The sequence below is a fragment of the Monodon monoceros genome, unplaced genomic scaffold (genome assembly GCF_005190385.1).
Source record: "Monodon monoceros isolate NGI ecotype Baffin Bay Population unplaced genomic scaffold, NGI_Narwhal_1 Super_Scaffold_20, whole genome shotgun sequence".
In the NCBI taxonomy this organism is placed as follows: domain Eukaryota; kingdom Metazoa; phylum Chordata; class Mammalia; order Artiodactyla; family Monodontidae; genus Monodon; species Monodon monoceros.
In genome coordinates, this window is record NW_021703777.1 from 34,999,094 (window position 1) to 35,016,922 (window position 17,829).

The following is a 17,829-nucleotide window of genomic DNA, read 5'->3' on the forward strand; positions in this document are numbered from 1 at the left end:
AATACAAAAAATCAGAAGAGAACACTGTGAACAGTTATATAATGACAAATTGGACCTCCTAGAAGAAATGGAAAAGTTTCAAGAAACATATAACTGGCCAAAACTGAGTCAAGAAGGAACAGATAATTTGAACAGACTGATTATTAGAAGTGAAATATAATCTGTAATGAAAACAACTCCCTGCAAACAAAAGACCAGGACCATACAGCTTACCTATCCTTCTCAAACCATTCCAAAAAATTACAGAGTAAGGAACACTTCTAAAATCATCGTATGAGGGCACCATCATCCTGATACCAAAACCAAACAAAGACACTACAGAAAAAGAAAATTACAGGCCAATATCTCTGAAGAATATACATGCAAAATTCCTCAACAAAATATTAGCAAACCAAATCCAACAATACAGAGAAAGGATCATATCTCATGATCAAGCTGGATTCATTCCAGGGTAAAAAGGGTGGTTCAACATACGCAAATCAATCACTATAATACACCACCTTAACAAAAGAAAAGAAAAAAACCACATGATCATATCAATAGATACAGAATAAGCATTTGATAAAATTCAACATCCACTCATGACGAAAACTCTCACCAAAGTGGGTATAAAGGGAACATATCTCAACATAATAAAAGCCATTTATGACAAAGCCACAGCCAACATAATACTCAACGGCGAAAAGCTGAAAAACTTCCCGCTAAATTCAGGAACAGGACAAGGATGTCCACTATTACCACTTCTATTCAATATTGTATTGGAAGTCCTAGCCACAGAAATCAGACAAGAAAGAGAAATAAAATGTATCCAAATGGAAGTGAAGAGGTAAAACTGTCACTATTTGCAGATGACGTGACACACTATATAGAGAACCCTAAAGACTCCACACGAAAAGTATTAGAACTAATAAATTCAGCATGGTGGCAGGATACAAGATTAATATACAGAAATCTGTTGCATTCCTTTACACAACAACAAAATATCAGAAAGTAAAAAAAAAAAAATCCCATTTAAAATCCCAACAACCTAAGAATAAACTTAACCAAGGAGATGAAAGACCTATACACTGAAAACTATAAAACAATGATAAAGGAAGCTGAAGATAATTCAAAGAACTGGAAAGAAATCTCATGCTCTTGGAAAAATTAATGTTAAAATGACCATACAATTTACAGATTAAATGCAATCCTTATCAGAATATCCATGATATTTTTCAAAGAACTAGAACAAATAATACTAAAATATAATACTAAAAAATAATACTAAAACTTATATGGAACCACAAAAGACCCAGAAATGCCAAAGAAATCCTGAGGAAAAAGAACAAAGCTGGAGGCATAACTCTTCCAGACTTAGACACTACTACAAAGCTACAGTAATCAAAGCAGCATGGTATTGGCACAAAAACAGACATATAGATAAATGGAAGTGAACAGAGAGCCCAGAAATAAACCCACACACCTATGGTCAATTAATCCACGACAAAGGAGACAAAACTATATAATGGAGAAAAGACAGTCTCTTCAACAAATAGTGTTGGGAAAGCTGGACAGCTGCATGTAAATCAATGAAATTAGAACACTCCCTCACACCATACATAAAAGTAAACATAAAATGGTTTAAAGACTTAAATGTAAGACATGATACCATAAAACTCCTAGGAGAGAACATAGGTGAAACATTCTTGGAAATAAATCATAGCATTATTTTCTTAGAGAAGTTTCCCAAGGCAAAAGAAATAAAGGCAAAAATAAACAATAGGACCTAATCAAACTTAAAAGCTTTTGCACAGCAAAGAAAACCATCAACAAAATAAAAGACAACCTACGGAATGGAGAAAATATTTGCAAACGATGTGACTGACAAGGGGTTAATAACCCAGATATACAAATAGCTCATACTATTCAAAAAAGAACCCCAAACAACCCAATCAGGAAATAGGCAAAAACCTAAATAGACATTTCTCCAAAGAAGATATGTAGATGGCCAACAGGCACATGAAAAAGATGCTCAACATCTCTATTAACGAAATGCAAATCAAAACCACAATGAGGTCTCACCTCACAGTGGTCAGAATGGCTATCATCAAAAAGTCTACAAATAATAAATGGTGGAGAGGATGTGAAGAAAAGGGAACCCTGCTGTTGGTGGGAATGTAAATTGGTGCAGCCAGTATGGAAAATGGTATGGAGTTTCCTTAAAAAAACCTGAAAATATAACTATGATATGATCCAGCAATCCCACTCCTGGGCATATATCTGGAAAGGATGAAAACTATAATTTGAAAAGATACATGCACCTCAGTGTTCAGAGTAGCACTATTTATTGGGTTGGCCAAAAAGTTCATTTGGGTTTTTCTGTAACCTTATGGAAAAACCTGTACGAACTTTTTGGCCAGCCCAATACAATAGCAAAGACATGGAAACAACCCAACTGCCCGTCAACAGATGATTGGTTTAAGAAGATGTGTTATATATACAATGGAATATTACTCAGCCATAACAAAGAATGAAATACTGCCATTTGCAGCAACATGGGTGGACCCAGAGAATATCATACTAAGTAATAGTAATATGCCAATGCTAATTTCTTAGTTTTGATAACTGCATCACAGTTTTTTAAGATATTAATATTAGGGAATTACACACACACAAATAATTTGTGAGTAACACTTTTCTACACAAGAAACAAATCTTTAAGTCCAAGGACAAAATTCTGATGTACAGGAATTCATAAAAAGTAACATTGTTAAATGGCCAAAATAACACAAAAATAATGCAAGTAAAGTCAGAAGATAAAAGATTAATACAAATAAACATTCACACCACAAATGACAGACAAAAAGGCTACTTCCCTTAATGTATTAAATCAATAAAATAGTATAATAAAAAAAATGGCAAGAATCATGAACTGACCATTCAGAAAGATGTTTAACTTTCCTCATAATAAAAGTGCAAAGTAGATAATGAGATAGCATTTTTCACCTACCAGATTGCAAAACTCAATTTAATTATAAGGTGTTATAGGGTATGTAGGGAAATTTGTACCTTCATATTTTACTGTTAGTGGAAGTAATAATTGGTATATCTTCCTTGCATACTCTTTGAATCATTAATTCTAGAGTTTTATCCCACTAAAATATATTAGCATACATACATAATAATATATGTATAAGGAATTCATTGCAGTACTATTTATAACATAAGATTAAAAACAATTTTAATGTTCAATTAAAAACTAGTAAAAATTATACTACATCCAGATCCCTGTCCAACATACTAGACAGCTTGAAAGGAATGGGTTAACTTTATGCTGTTATGTAACAATTTCTAGGATATACTGTTAAAGGACTACCATGGTAGAAATGTTCTGTTACACTTAGAACTCATTTGCTATGGGAGCTATGATTTATGGATCCAGGTTTGAGTCACAGGAAGAATCCTTAGAATTTGCAACTGCCTCTTCTGATTACAGTTTTGGATAAATAAAGTCTATTTCAACAAATGTTTGTAAAATGAATGCTTGGAAGAAGGAAACTGTGGCTTATTAGCTAAGTCAGGAATCTCTTAGAACCAAGGGTCCCAACCTAAAGAATTCTCAACACTTCAGCAAAGGTAAGTAGGAAAATATCCAGCAAATTGCTAGCTACTCCACTTTATACTAGAGAATCTAGTATAAAGAATATGTAAATTGAAGACAGAGCAGCTATCCCCATCGATGTCTTATGAGTTGCACGGGGCTCCTCAATCACTCTGTAATCACATGGTTATTTTAATCAAAGCTTTTCCAATAAAGATTCTTCTAGCTAATAAAATAAGACCTGAGAGAGAAGCTCCCAATGACCCAGCAATAGGGAAATGACCGCAATGCATGATGCTTACCTGCCCTACATCTCCTGGAAGGCAATTCTGCTACTTGGTGCCATCGTTCTTCTTTGAAGTCATAGCATTCCACACTGCGGATAGCCTTTGGTGCTTGGCCCCCAACTACCACCATTAACTGCAAGGGCAGAAGTAGAGGCACTTGAACCAACAACTACTGCATGTTCAGGGATTTAAAATGTCTTACAAAGACAATGACATGGAGAATATTAGGATGAAGATGGTAGGGGGAGCTGGGGGAAAACAACCACCTCATCAACATTTAATAAACATCAACAAAGGGGACACATGTATGTTAGAACTACAATTCTATTTTCTAGCACATTTAGTCAAAAATAAGGATATCAGAAACTAAGTTTCTGATCCTTCAAGCAAAAGCAGTATTTAAGCCAAAAACAGCAGGCAGTCAGCACTGGCAAGGCTGCAGTGTCATAGGGCTTGCTATAAACTAGATCCCAGCTTTGTAATGACCAGGGATTAGATCTCCACAATCTAGGAAAGCAGACAGAAGTGAAATTTATGTTAGTGGGTAGGTGAGATGAAAAGGACAATAAGGTATTAAAGAAAGATGGAAGAAGGAAAAAAAAAACCTATTGAAAAAGGAGGACTAATTGAATTGGAGTTCACAAGAGAGCACAGATTCCCAGATGTCAAGTAAAGAGACCTCCCTGGATGCCCCACAAATAAAACAACCAAGAGGACAGATAATGGAGATACTAGAAATCATAACGAATGAATGAAGAACAGTCCAGCACTGAGAATAAGTGAGCTCCATAAACTTCTTCAATTCAATTCAATCGAACAACTATTTATTAAGTGCCTATCTTCCATATTTGATCAGAACTGTGCTAAGATGTTCTACATAAGAAATGTAAGACAGGGTCTCTACCCCCAAGAGCTATTAGATATCACTAAGGAGACAAGACTCTAAAGTACTTCAAGAACTATATACAATTATATGTGACCAGAAAGCTATGATTAGTTATAGACATTAATTGCTATTCCTGATCAGAAAATGAAACATAGCCATAATTTAGTGAAAGCTTCCTGGAGGGAGTAGAACCTTGAGAGATAGATGGGATTTAGCAATCAATGTATTTGTCTTTTAATGAGTATAAGTGGGCACACTGGGCACTCTTTGGAAACACTGAAAACACAGCTGTCAATTCAGAAGAACGTATAAGTTAATGATGTCACGTGTGTAACACTGTAAAGAATGGCAAGGACCTGTCAAGGGAAAAGTGAGATGACAGGAAAAATGGATGTTCAAAAGAAACAAAAAATCAAAACAAACAGAAGATGGAATGACTCATGCATACAAAAAGGGAAGGTTTGCAACCTTGACTGAGCAACGACCTACCTGTACTTGGAACTACAGAAAGATGGGTACACAGAAATCAGAATAAATCTTGTTTCCTAAAAGAAGCCTATTTTAGTAATTTATTTACTGGAAAGTATAAAGAATTTTAAAGGTTTTAAAAAGAAGACTGAATGTAGCACAGTTATATAATTTCTTTTCTGACCTGCCATTCCTCTAGTGTTGAATACAAATAAATAAAAGAATTAACAAAGAAAATCTGCAATACCCTTCCCTCCTAATCCCAAAGGGAAAAAAGGGAGGGGCAAGGTTATGAAATCACAGAGGTGAAACAGACAGTAAGATCAATCCTGTATCTAGAGGTCTATAGAAGACCTACCTGTGCTTAACTTTTAAACTCTGCCCGGCAGTTAGACAACAGTTCAAAGAGGTTTGGTTAACATCTCTGATAAAGATCAGTTTAAAAAATCTCTAAAGGGAATACTTTTCAAATAATCCTTGAGAAACAATACGGTTTATTAGGTTTCATGATTCTCAACTATGAATCTTGTGATTTCCACACAATAGTTCACTTCTTGTAGATCAAAATGAGGATGGAAGGGAATATGTGCTACCGAATATAGAGAAAGGTAGTAATATCTGTTCTTTACTCACCCAAGAGAAGTAAAATGGGGTGAGGACTTGGAACTCCAGGAATCAGAGATAGTGGGGAAAGGAAGAATGTATCATGGGAAGACAAGAGCAGGAGAGCAGGGATATTTGTATGAGATCAAGAGACGGTGATAAAAACCACTGTGCTACTAGCATCAAAAGAGGTGTCATGACTCTGACACCCCAATTATTTGTGACGCCTGATCTGAGAAACATCATACTAGTTTATGCTAATGCAAAGGAATAGAAAACTGGGAAGACATTTGTATGGAAAAGTTAAATGTGACATATTTAAGGAAGGCAAGGGGTCGGGAGTTACACAAATTCAAGTGGCCATCCTGAAATGTAGATCAATTAAACTTTGTTCTTTCATTTTCTTCACCTATTAAATATTAGTTTTGCCTCCTGAAATACCAAGTTTCATAATTTTCCAACTGGAAATCTTAATAGATATCCTGGGTAAAAAAAAGAAAAATAAATATATAGAAATAATAAGATTGCATTTGTAAAAATACAGATTCCAAAGATAAAAAGAAGCTAACAACAAAGCACAGTAGCAAAACATATACAGTTTTTCATTATACTGTCCAAATCCAGGAGTGCCTTACACAATCCCAAGACGGTTTACTGACGATACAAAATATCGTCATATAAATAATATCTGAGATATAAAATAATATCTGAGATATAAAAAGATCTTTGATGCAAATTAGTATGCATCCACAGAATCAGAGCCTAATTAGTCACTGTCATGGTAGAAACATTATCTATTATTCCAGCATTGCTACCACATTTTGTCTCATAGGTCTTACCATGATTATGATATGTCAGCAAAAGAAATTAATCTTTGCCTCATTCTTACCTACCTATTTAGAATTAATCTTGAGTACAACCACTCTAAAATGACAAACAGTGCTACTGAAAAACGTGTCCAACACAAGCAATTTTGCAAAAACATGGGCATATAAATAAACTTTGAGGAGAGACTATGCAAATGCAAAATCAGGAGCTGAGTAGCTCCCTGCTACCTGGGTCTGCAACCCTCCTCCCCAGCCACCCTGAGAGAACAGAAGAGAACCTTCATGGATCAGCATACCCACCACAAAATCAGAGCTAAAGAACTGAGAACCGAAAGTTTAATACAGTTGGGAGGGTCACTCCAAAGCCACAACCAGAGAAGCCCAGAGAGTGTCAACTGAACAGATGATCACAACTCTACATAAGAGAAAATACTTGATAGGATTTTACCAAAGACTCTTTAGAATGTTTTCAAAAGCGACATGCTTATTACAGAAATTAGAAGAGAATTAGTTTTCTCTCTAAAGGTTAAGGCATAGCTAAAGATAGCAAAGCTAAAGATGCCAGCAGAGGGAATATGCAAGTTAAGAAGAGATCTTTTATAAATATGAAATGTTTAAAAAGTATTAAAGATAAAACAAACTATTTAGAAGGAAGTTAAAGAGACCAGCATAAAAGAAATAATAATTCGAATGGGCTAAGCCTATGAACAACTTTTATAAATCTATTTTTTTTGTAAGAACAAAAACTGACACCAAATAATATGGACAAATATGAAGTAATGAAGACTTATAGAGACGGCTACTTATAAAAGGAGGTAAAAGGGTATTTGGAAAATGTGAACACTTATAAAATCAGCAGACCCAGATGGCATGCATACTAAGGTGTTAAGGGAACTAGCTAATGTACTTACTGAGCCACTTACAATTATTTTTGAAAAATCTTGGAGAACTGAGGAGAGATCAGAAAATTTAAAAACGGCAAATACCAATTTTCAAAATAGGGTAGGAAGTGAGTGCCTTGTAAATACTTTTTAAGTGATAATAATTCTCAGTAAAAATTTAGAATATTTTGAGAAAAGCATTTGAACTTCCAGGAGCCTATGAAACAATGAGTAACATGCAGAGGGATGTTAAAAAAAAAAAGCATGCCAAATTTGAATCTATATGATCCTGAATCTCAATAGATGTTATGTGCCAAATTATTTACTTTTTGGCTTAGATAATAAACATAATCATATAGACTGAAACTTCCTACAAATGGACTATGTTGGTAAGTGGGTATTTCTAATGAGGTATCACCAGGGAGAGTACTGAAGTCCATTTTAAATTAAAATATTTACTAATGATCTAGAAAAAAGGAGGGAGTAGCACACTGGCAAAATACAGTTGGTTCTAAATTGAGAACTCTTGTTAACACTGGGCAAAACAGAAAAACACTACTAATATGGATTTGAAGCAATTAAAATGTAGACTCCAAAAAAATAAAATAAAATTGAAAAAACACTAAATAAAAGCATTAAAGTGAAAGAATTTAAAAGATTTAATTTAATGAAAAGGTAAAGTAATAACTAAAGGTGATATAAGAAAACAGTGGATAACAGATTAATTCTTATTTCTTAATTCATCATTGCCCCAAACACACATGAGAGCTAAAAATCAATACATAAATAAAAGCATTATATTATGGGTCATTCTGATTAGACCACACACAAAATGGTGCTTAAAGTGCTGGTCTCCTAGTACTGTAAAGATGCAAACAGAGCAGAAGGAATTGCAAACAGAGAGACAGAAATGAGGGGTTATTCGTAAGGAAAATTAAATCAGTAAGACATGAATGGCTTCAACTAAAAAGGTAAAGGTAGAATATGAACTTTCACAGAGGAATTACATGAACACTGGAGATCTGGGAAAACATATGGAAAAATCTACACTGAAATGACTATGTATGATGTGTGAGTGAACCATCAAATAGTACACAACAGACAATAGGAAGGAACAAAAGGAACAAGCTAGCATCCTAAGTTCTTAGCAATTCTGTGAAACTAGTCGGTTTTCAGTTACTATCCAAACATGCAGCTTACAAAGAAACCTTTGTAAAGAACTAAAAAAAACTCAGAAGGGACAAATACCAGTTGCCTCTGTTCCAGAAGAGTGACATCATGTAGTTTATAAAGATTAAGTGAGTCAAACAATCCCAACCCTCCACAGACAAAATCAATAGAGAAGTTGAATTATATACACTTCAATGAATTCCTGGGCACATGGAAAATCAGATGAGTAAAATATTAACAGCCTCACTATGGGCCTTTCAGATGAGGTAGTAACAAGTATGAACAGCAGATCCTACTTTGGGAAGGTTCATGGGTGTCCTCAGTCGGGTCCGGACACTCTTCATTAATATACGCTGCTCTGTTGGTAGCAGATGATACTTCATAGCTTCAATGAGGTAATCTTTGCAAGCACTGCTGTTCTTCACCAGTGCTTCTTCCTCAACCCTCTGGAAGAAGAAATCAGACCCACCCCATGAGGGGATAGCTACTTCATGATAAGACTGACAAAGAAACAAAGTAGAGGAAAAAAGCAATAACTATCCTCCCTGGTTCAGTCTAAAAATTACAGAGGAAAGTTTATAAATATCACTAAAAGAAAAGTAAATGATGCCCCCAAATGCTCAAGTATCTGGTCTGCAGAGCAAAATATTTATAAGTAATAAAGAAGAATTGCAATGAAAATTATATACTTCAATGTCAGCTACAAAATAATCTTTGGATAATATTATGTTCACCTATTTGTTATCTTTAAACATTAAGCCAAATAGTAAGAAAAATAAGAAAATTTAGATAATGAGTCCTTCGGGTGGGGGAGGAAATATTTATAAATTAAAGATGTCTTTTTAAAGCACAAACTAAATACCTGGAAAAGGAATTCAAAATACTTTATAACAATGTGCCTACACCACAAATAAAACTTGTCCTTGCTATCCCTGACATCAAGTGCAAGACAGATTTTTTCTGTTCATTTTCTTAAAGGCAGAGTACCAATGATTACACAAATTACAACAAATAATGAGGCTTCAAGAAATTCTAAAATGATCAGATCTAATCTCCTAATAAAGAAATGTTTCATTACATGGTTTCAATTATAAATTAAAATGTTGAAATGTTCCTAGTAGAATATTAATAAAACAATAAATTTAAAATTGTTCAGAGACTACTAAAGATCCATTTATTGCTATTTATTTCAAATAACCTGGTTTTCCTCAGTTTAGAAGTAAAGACAGAAACCAAATGCAAGCCACTGAAACTGTGAAGGGAAATTAAAAAGTATTTGAGTTGAACATCAAAATTCCATTTCTACAGAGCAGTCAGAGCAGGCTATCAAAAGGAAAGCAAAGGAGATGCAGAGCAGTGACACAGAGCCACAAATGCATTTATTTACATGTACTTAAGTCACCACAAATACTGCCTCCATAAGCTCTAGTACTTGCTTACTCAAATCAGAAATAGGGAAGAAGCAAACCTGTAAGACTGCCCCAAGAGTTAGCAGCTGCCAAGGACAGCAGGTGCGTTTACTGCCCTCTGCCTAGTTACCACTGTGTAACAGGAATCTACATGCTGTCAGCCCAGTGACATGGAGTAGGTGTACTCATGTGTTTTGCAAATGCTTTTACCTGAACTAAATATTCCCGAGGAAGTAAAGGTAACCGTACATGTTCCATCAGCCGAGCCATAAATTCTTGCCTTACATCCTTGTCATGGTTCACCCAAGCTATTACTGCTTCAAATACCTTGCCGAAAATATGGGGGAAAGAAAAATAAGTAATGAGTTATGTACCAAGGCATCTGAATAAAATACAATATTACATTTTGTATACAAGTCTTGCTAAGACATCCAAGTTTAATCCATGGCTCAAGTTTTTCAAATCCTGACTTATGATGCACTTGAAAAGTACATCCACTCCATTTCTTTCTTTGCTTTTTATTTTTTTCATTTGGTACTTAGTATGTACTTAATTTAAGAGGTACTCTCAGGAACTTTTAGATAATACAGTATTGTTAGTCACATTAGGTCTCTAGAACTTTTTCATCTTATAACTAGAAGTTTGTACCCTTTGACCAACATCTCCCAGATTCCCCTACTCCCAGCCCCTGGTAACCACCACTCAACTCTCTATGGGTTTGACTTTTGAGTCTGCATATAAGTGAGATGATACAGTATTTGTCTTTCTCTGACTTATTTCACTTAGCATAATGCCCTCAAGGTCCATCCATGTTATCACAAAAGGCAGCATTTCCTTCTTTTTATGGCTGAGTAATAATCCATTGTGTGTATATAGCACCTCTCTATCCATTCATTCAGGTTGTTTCCACATCTTGGTTATTGTGAAAAATGCTGCAGCCAACACAGCAATACAGATATCTCTTCAAGATTCTGTTTTTATTTCCTTTGGATACATACTCAGAAGTGGGACTGCTGGATCATATGGTAGATCTACTTTTAATTTACTAGATACTTTAATAAGTACTTGAGTACTTTTATGTATTTAGTGAGTACTTTTTGCTGGGTATTTACTACATATTTCATCAAGTACATTATCTAATCTTCTTGAACTTGAGTGGCAGCGGTGATAATTTGATGATATATGATCTAATTCATTGTTGACAACCTCTCCAAATTGAATTTGGTTCTACTTACTTAGATTTAAATCTAAAGTCCCTTTTGAATAAAGCACCCAAAATAATAAAGCAAAGTGATATCTGGAATGAAAATCATGTACTCTTAGCAACAACTCACTTTTTGGCTTTTTCTTTGGGTTTACAAACAAATGCTGGACCATATACTTCTAAATCAAGGATCTGCAGAATAGATTAACTCTCTTTTGTCACAACAGAATGTATTAAAATATAATATTTTATATTAAAAATAATCAAAATAATAAGGGCATTACAACATATATGTATAAGAAAGCTAATAAGCTATTATGAAGACAGTATTTGACTACATAATTTCCTTCCAGACTGATGAATATACAACCCAGTAATCTTTAACGGGTTGTAGAAAATGTTTGATGATATGTAAATGAATAACTAGGAAGCAAAAAATAGGTTATTTTGATGCAGGTATAGAGCAAGAAGCTAAAAATAATCTACATTATAATTAATGAGCCTCTTTAATTCATTCAGTCACCAAGTACCTCTATGTGCCAGATGCTAGAAGATAAACAGGGTCCTGTCAATTTCTCAGCTCTGTCTTCTCTTCTCCACCCCTCTTTCTACCACCCTATGTCAGATCCTATTGCTCACTGGTAACTTCAACATCCTTCTATATGACCCTCACCCCACTTTTGGTCCATTCTGCACACCACCACTTTGGAGCTAGTCTCCAAAAATGGTCCCTAATAAACCACTTCTCTGGTATCCACACCTTATGTAGTAACCTCCCACAGGAATCTAAGCTGGCCCTGTGTAACCAACAGAAGGTTGTGGAGGCAGTGCTGTGGGGCTTCTGAAGCTGGGTCATAAGATGCCTCTGGTCTCCTGAAATGCTCATTTGGGGGAAGCCAGGTGTCATGTAAAAAGTCTGACTACTGGAGATGAGATGCTATGAGACCCAAGCCAGTCATAGAGAGGAAGGGAGGTGGGGAGGGTGAGCTACCAACCAATACCTGGCCCAGGAGCCAGACAAGCGAGTGAAGGAACCATCCTGGGTGTTCCAGAAACATAAGATGCCATGTGCAGAGGGACTGAAGCCTTGGGTATGTGGCTCCAGTAGAATAATGCCACCCATCAAGCCAACCCAGCTGAAGCCCCAGGCACTGCAGAGCAGAGACAAGCTGTCCCTATGTGCCCTGCATGAATTCTGCCCACAGACTGTGAGCATAACGACATGGTTGTTTTATGTCACTGCATTTTGGGGTGGTTGTTATGCAGCAGTAGAAAACCAGAACAGCCTCCGTGACATTTCTACCGTGAAGGCATTATCATAGCACTCTTCTACTGATTAGAACCCTTCAGAGGCTCTTCATCACCAGGATAAAGTCAATTTTTTTAAAAAAAATTTTATTTATTTTTGGCTGTGTTGGGCCCTCGTTGCTGTGCGCAGGCTTTCTCTAGCTGTGGTGAGTGGGGGCTTAGGCTTCATTGCAGTGCATAGGCTTCTTGTTGTGGCTTCTCTTGTTGTGGAGCATGGGCTCTAGGTGCGCGGGCTTCAGTAGTTGCAGCACACGGGCTCAGTAGTTGTGTCATGCGGGGTCTAGAAAGCAGGCTTAGTAGTCGTGGTGCACGGGCTTAGCTGCTCTGCTGCATGTGGGATCTTCCCGAACTAGGGCTTGAATCAGTGTCCCCTGCATTGGCAGGCAGATTCCTATTCACTGTGCCACCAGGGAAGTCCAAGTCAATTTTCTTTAACATGGCTGAGATGGTATTTTATGTCATCTTCCCACCTTATCTCCTACCACTGTGCCAAATATACTGTAAACTCTAATTGTACTGAACTAAAAGAATGCAATCATTCTTTCACACCTCTTTACACTTACATATTCTGTTCCCTCTACCTGGACTGCCCTTCTCCTTCCCACCCATCCCTGTTTCCCTGGCAAACTCATATGCACTTTTAAAAATTTGATTCATACATCTGAGCCACACTTAACTCCAATCTGTATCCAAGGAATGATTAAAGGCTCCTTCTGGACCCTCTACAGCATTCTGTGATCATTTATTACCCCACTGGTTGTCCCTCTAGTCATGAGTAAAGGATTTTATTTTGCAGTCTTCTTGTATGGAGGACTCCATGGCAGTGTCTGGTACACAGTACGCACTCAACACACATCTATTAAACATGAATAGTAGTGTCTTCCTCTCCTCTATATTTCTGGCGTGTTAAGATTATACATTTCACAACCACTTTCACATATTTTTTTATTTGGTAAATATTATAAGAAATGTGTCTTTTTGCCCCAAGCAGTATGAATATCCTTGAGGAAAAGAACAACAAAGTTTATACAACAAATCACACAAAGGAAAAACTCAAGTTTCACTTCCTCCAAACACTGCAGGTTCATAAGCTTTTGCCCCCTGATTCCCACAAGCTACAAAACCTACCCAAAGAATAAAACCCACTGAGAAGCTTCTCCCTCCACCGATACAAAAGGTGCAGGTGTCTGAAAAAGGCAACCCCAACTTCGGAGAGACAGGCTACAACCAGACAAAGCAGCTGCACAGGGCTCTGGAAAGGGGGAAGGACACATGGAGAGGGTGGGGTGTAAGCTGCAGGGGCCAGTCTGAAGGAAGAGGTCAGTCTGGAACTAGCTAAACTTTCCACCTGGGTGACTTCGTCCAACTCACATGATGGTGAAATTACTTTGGTTTGTGAATATTATGTTTATTTATTTATTTATTTTTGAAGTGGCTTCTTTTTATTAATTAATTAATTTATTTATTTTTGGCTGCATTGGGTCTTCGTTGTTGCATGCGGCCTTTCTCTAGTTGTGTTGAGCGTGAGCGGGGGCTACTCTTTGTTGCTGTGCGCAGGCTTCTCATTGCGGTGGCTTCTCTTGTTGAGGAGCACGGGCTCTAGGCATGCAGGCTTCAGTAGTTGTGGCACACAGGCTCAGTAGTTTTGGCTCATGGGCTCTTGAGCACAGGCTCAGTAGCTGTGGCGCACGGGCTAGTTGCTCCACGACATGTGGGATCTTCCCGGACCAGGGCTTGAACCCATGTCCCCTGCATTGGCAGGTGGATTCTTAACCACTGTGCCACCAGGGAGGTCTGAGAATATTATGTTTAGATCACAATTTTCCCTGGTATCTAGCTGTGAGAAGAAACCCAGTTCCCCAAAGGCCCTTTGTTTCAGATAGTTCAATGTATGCAAGCTCTTGCTGTGGGGTCAAGCACAAAACTCTGGTGTCTAACCATTTAGGGAAGCTCCTAAGGGGTGAGAACACAGCTATTTACACAACCAACAAGTCAACTAGCGGAGTTTCTCAACTTCCAGATCAAAGATCACTGGCTGTCACTACACATACAGGATCACAAAGTTACAAAACAAAGTGAAAGAAAGGAAAACTACTATATCACTGTACACTGGGAAAAGAAAAATACACTTACTTTCTCTTCTGAAGAAATGGTAAGTTTGTCACTCGAGATTAAGCTGCACACTTGTTCAATGCCGAGGTTGAGAAATTCTTCACTAAGTACGACATCTGCAAAATGTTGCTCTGTTTGGAGGTTACAAAGAAAACCCATTAACGCCACATTCTATTACCATAGTTTCAAACTGCTTAAAAAAGAAGAGGGTTTTTCCTAATCTAACCTATGAAGGAGAAAACCAAGTGTACTTCCTTAAGGCAAGAACTAACAAGACAAACCCAAACAAACTCTCCTGGGGAAGTGGTCTGTACTTGAGTGACAAAGTGGAAGCACAGGCAGTAAGGTAGCCTTACTGTACACTCGGCTGAATCACTTCTGTTTTTATAAGGGGGTGTTTTAGAGTTAAACATCTATATATTCCTTATCTGGTAATAAGACTATCAGTGTTGAAATTTGTAAAACCTTTTGATTACATAAATCAGATAAAGTACATGGTGTTATTATTCACACACTTAAATGTATTATGTAAAACATTAGAGGGCTTTAGGACATAATGGGGTAAGGAGGGGAAGCTGCTTTAATTGAAAACTAAAGACTAAACAAGGAAATCTTAAATGCTGGTCAGTCTGAATAGATAACTCTGAATTCTATGTAAGCAATTTACTTGCGGATCAAGTTACACTATTTTATACCCTCAATTCCTTTCCAGAAACCAGTGAAATTAGTAATTCTTAAAACTGAAAAAGAAACCCTTTCTTTGATTTCACAAATATACCCACTCCTCCAAAGGGGGGGGAGGGGGTACTATTAGTATAATCAATGACTTAAAAACTTAAAAAAAAAAAAGAAAACTAATCATTTACAAAGTATCCTTTCCTCCAAATCTAGCTCTCATTTTAAAGCGTGAGCTCACAAGGAAATATGGTGGTCAAATCCCAGCTCTGCCACGTGCTAGTTTGTAAAACCTTGGGAAAGTTTTGTAATTTCTCTAACCCTTGGCTTCCTCATCTATAAAATGGGGATAATAAAAATACCTTACATAACAAGATTGCTGTGAGGATTAAATAAATTAATGGCTTGTAAGCATCTAGAACTGTGTGTGGTAAAGGGTAAAGACTCAATAATTTAGCTCTTATTGTATTGTGATCCCTATATTCTAAAGTAAAAATCTGCTAGGAATTCTAGGTATTTTCTAGGTCTTTACAATTAACTATATTCTAATAGTAATTTTTTTCAAAGCCTTTTTTTTCTAAGGTGAAATAAAAGATTCATTTCAAATGTATGTTTCAACATACCATAAAAAGGGTTAGTTGGCTTCCCTTGCAGAGAACACAGAGCAAAGCAATGCCCCCAGGATTGGAGAGATCAACAGGAGAACACAGGGAGCTGCAGCTGATTGAAAGAGACTCACAAGTGGAAACCGCATGTGAATCAGTGCGAGGGTAGGAAAATCTCAGCGTGGACAACTCTGAGAGTTAAAAACTCCAGGGGGACCCAGTCATAGGGGGATCCCCTCAATATTGTGAGATTTCCTCCAGGAGCTCAACCAGGTTTCCACAGTAAATATGAGAGAAGAATCCCCTCTGGCTTCTGGTAGGGGGAGGAGAAATGAATTTCAACAATTTGAAATACCCAAAGCAGTCTGTTCTTAATAAGGCCTGCCCTCAGGAGAAACTAGTTAACCAGAGCCTAACTGACCCAAGGAAGGGAAACACCCAACTCCAGCCCACTCCGGCCATCCTGTCCCACCTAGGGAGGGAGAAAGAAACCTGAGAAACATTTGTCAAGTTCACAGTCCAGAGCCATAGGCTCACTAACAAACTGAGACCTAATCATAGGAATACAGAAGGCTTCCCTCCCCACATCTCACTGCCACATCTCTAAAGGCCTGTTTACAGCAGTTCCTTTCACTGGGTACATCATGTCTGGCTACCAAGAAAAAAATTACAAGGCATTCTAAAAGGCAAAAAACACAACTTGAAGAGACAGAGCAAGCATCCAAACCAGACATGGCAGGGATGCTGGATTTATCAAACTGGGAATTTAAAACAACTATGATAAATATGCTCAGAGCTCTAACAGATAAAGCAGACAGCATGCAGGAACAGATGGGCAATGTAAACAGAGAGATGGAAAATTATAAGAAAAAAGTAAAAAGAAATGCTAGAGATCAAAAACACGATAAGAAAAATGAAGAATGTCTTTGATGGGCTGATTAGTAGACTGGACATGGCTGAGGAAGCAACCTCTGAGTTTGAGGAAAATGGTGGATACATGTCATTATACATTGTCAAAACCCACAGAATATACAACACAAGCAGTGAACCATATATACTATGGTCTTCAGTTAATAATAATGTATCAATATTGGCTCATAATCTGTAACAAATGTACCACACTAAAGCAATATGTTAATAATAGCAGAAACTGTAGGAAGAACAGGAAGAACTCTCTGCACCGCCCACTCAATTTGTCTATAAAACTACAACTGCTCTAACAAATATTACTAGTTAAAAAAGAATGCACTGATAAAGAACAACATAAATGATTAATTTGTAACTGAATAATAGTTCCTGACCTTACAAGAAGTTTACACAAAAAAATCATTTCAGAAGTTTTTATACATAAATATTTTCACTTCCAAACATAGGCCTATAATGATTTTGCACCAAGCTTCTTTTACAGTTTTAAAATCTGAATCAAAGAAACAGATTACTGGCCTCCCTATACTTTTCATGGGGGAAAAAAATCTCTAGTGGTAACAAACACAACAGAGAGAAAGTAACTTTTCTATATCATGACTGTGTAAGTTACCCTAGACTCTTGCCTCATTAATCAGAAAAATGGACTTACTAAAAAACCTGGTAACATTTTAAAAATAATCAATTACTTAAATTTATAAGTAAGGGCATTAGTAAACTTTATCCAAAGTCAAGTTTGGGCTCTAAATTCATTGTGTACTCTTTACTAGTGATCAAAGAAGGTTAAGAGGGCAGGAAAAGTAGTCAACTACTACAACTGTACTGTCGACCTTCCCATATCCAGGGCTGTGAAACTCAACTGTATTCATCCTACATCATTTTATACAGGG

General features: G+C 36.8%; 1 protein-coding gene across 3 annotated transcripts in view; it reads right to left on the reverse strand.

Moving 5' to 3' along the window:
* Positions 1-17,829, reverse strand: part of KLHL2 (kelch like family member 2) — a 126,027-nt gene that overhangs the window by 11,419 nt on the left and 96,779 nt on the right. For all 3 annotated transcript variants that reach the window (XM_029235707.1, XM_029235705.1, XM_029235706.1), the window contains 4 exons: positions 14,757-14,866; positions 10,322-10,438; positions 8,999-9,148; positions 3,883-4,000 (listed from right to left, as the gene is read on the reverse strand). In XM_029235707.1, coding sequence (XP_029091540.1) covers positions 3,883-4,000; positions 8,999-9,148; positions 10,322-10,438; positions 14,757-14,866 — 495 coding nt within the window. The remainder of the gene's footprint in view (positions 1-3,882; positions 4,001-8,998; positions 9,149-10,321; positions 10,439-14,756; positions 14,867-17,829) is intronic.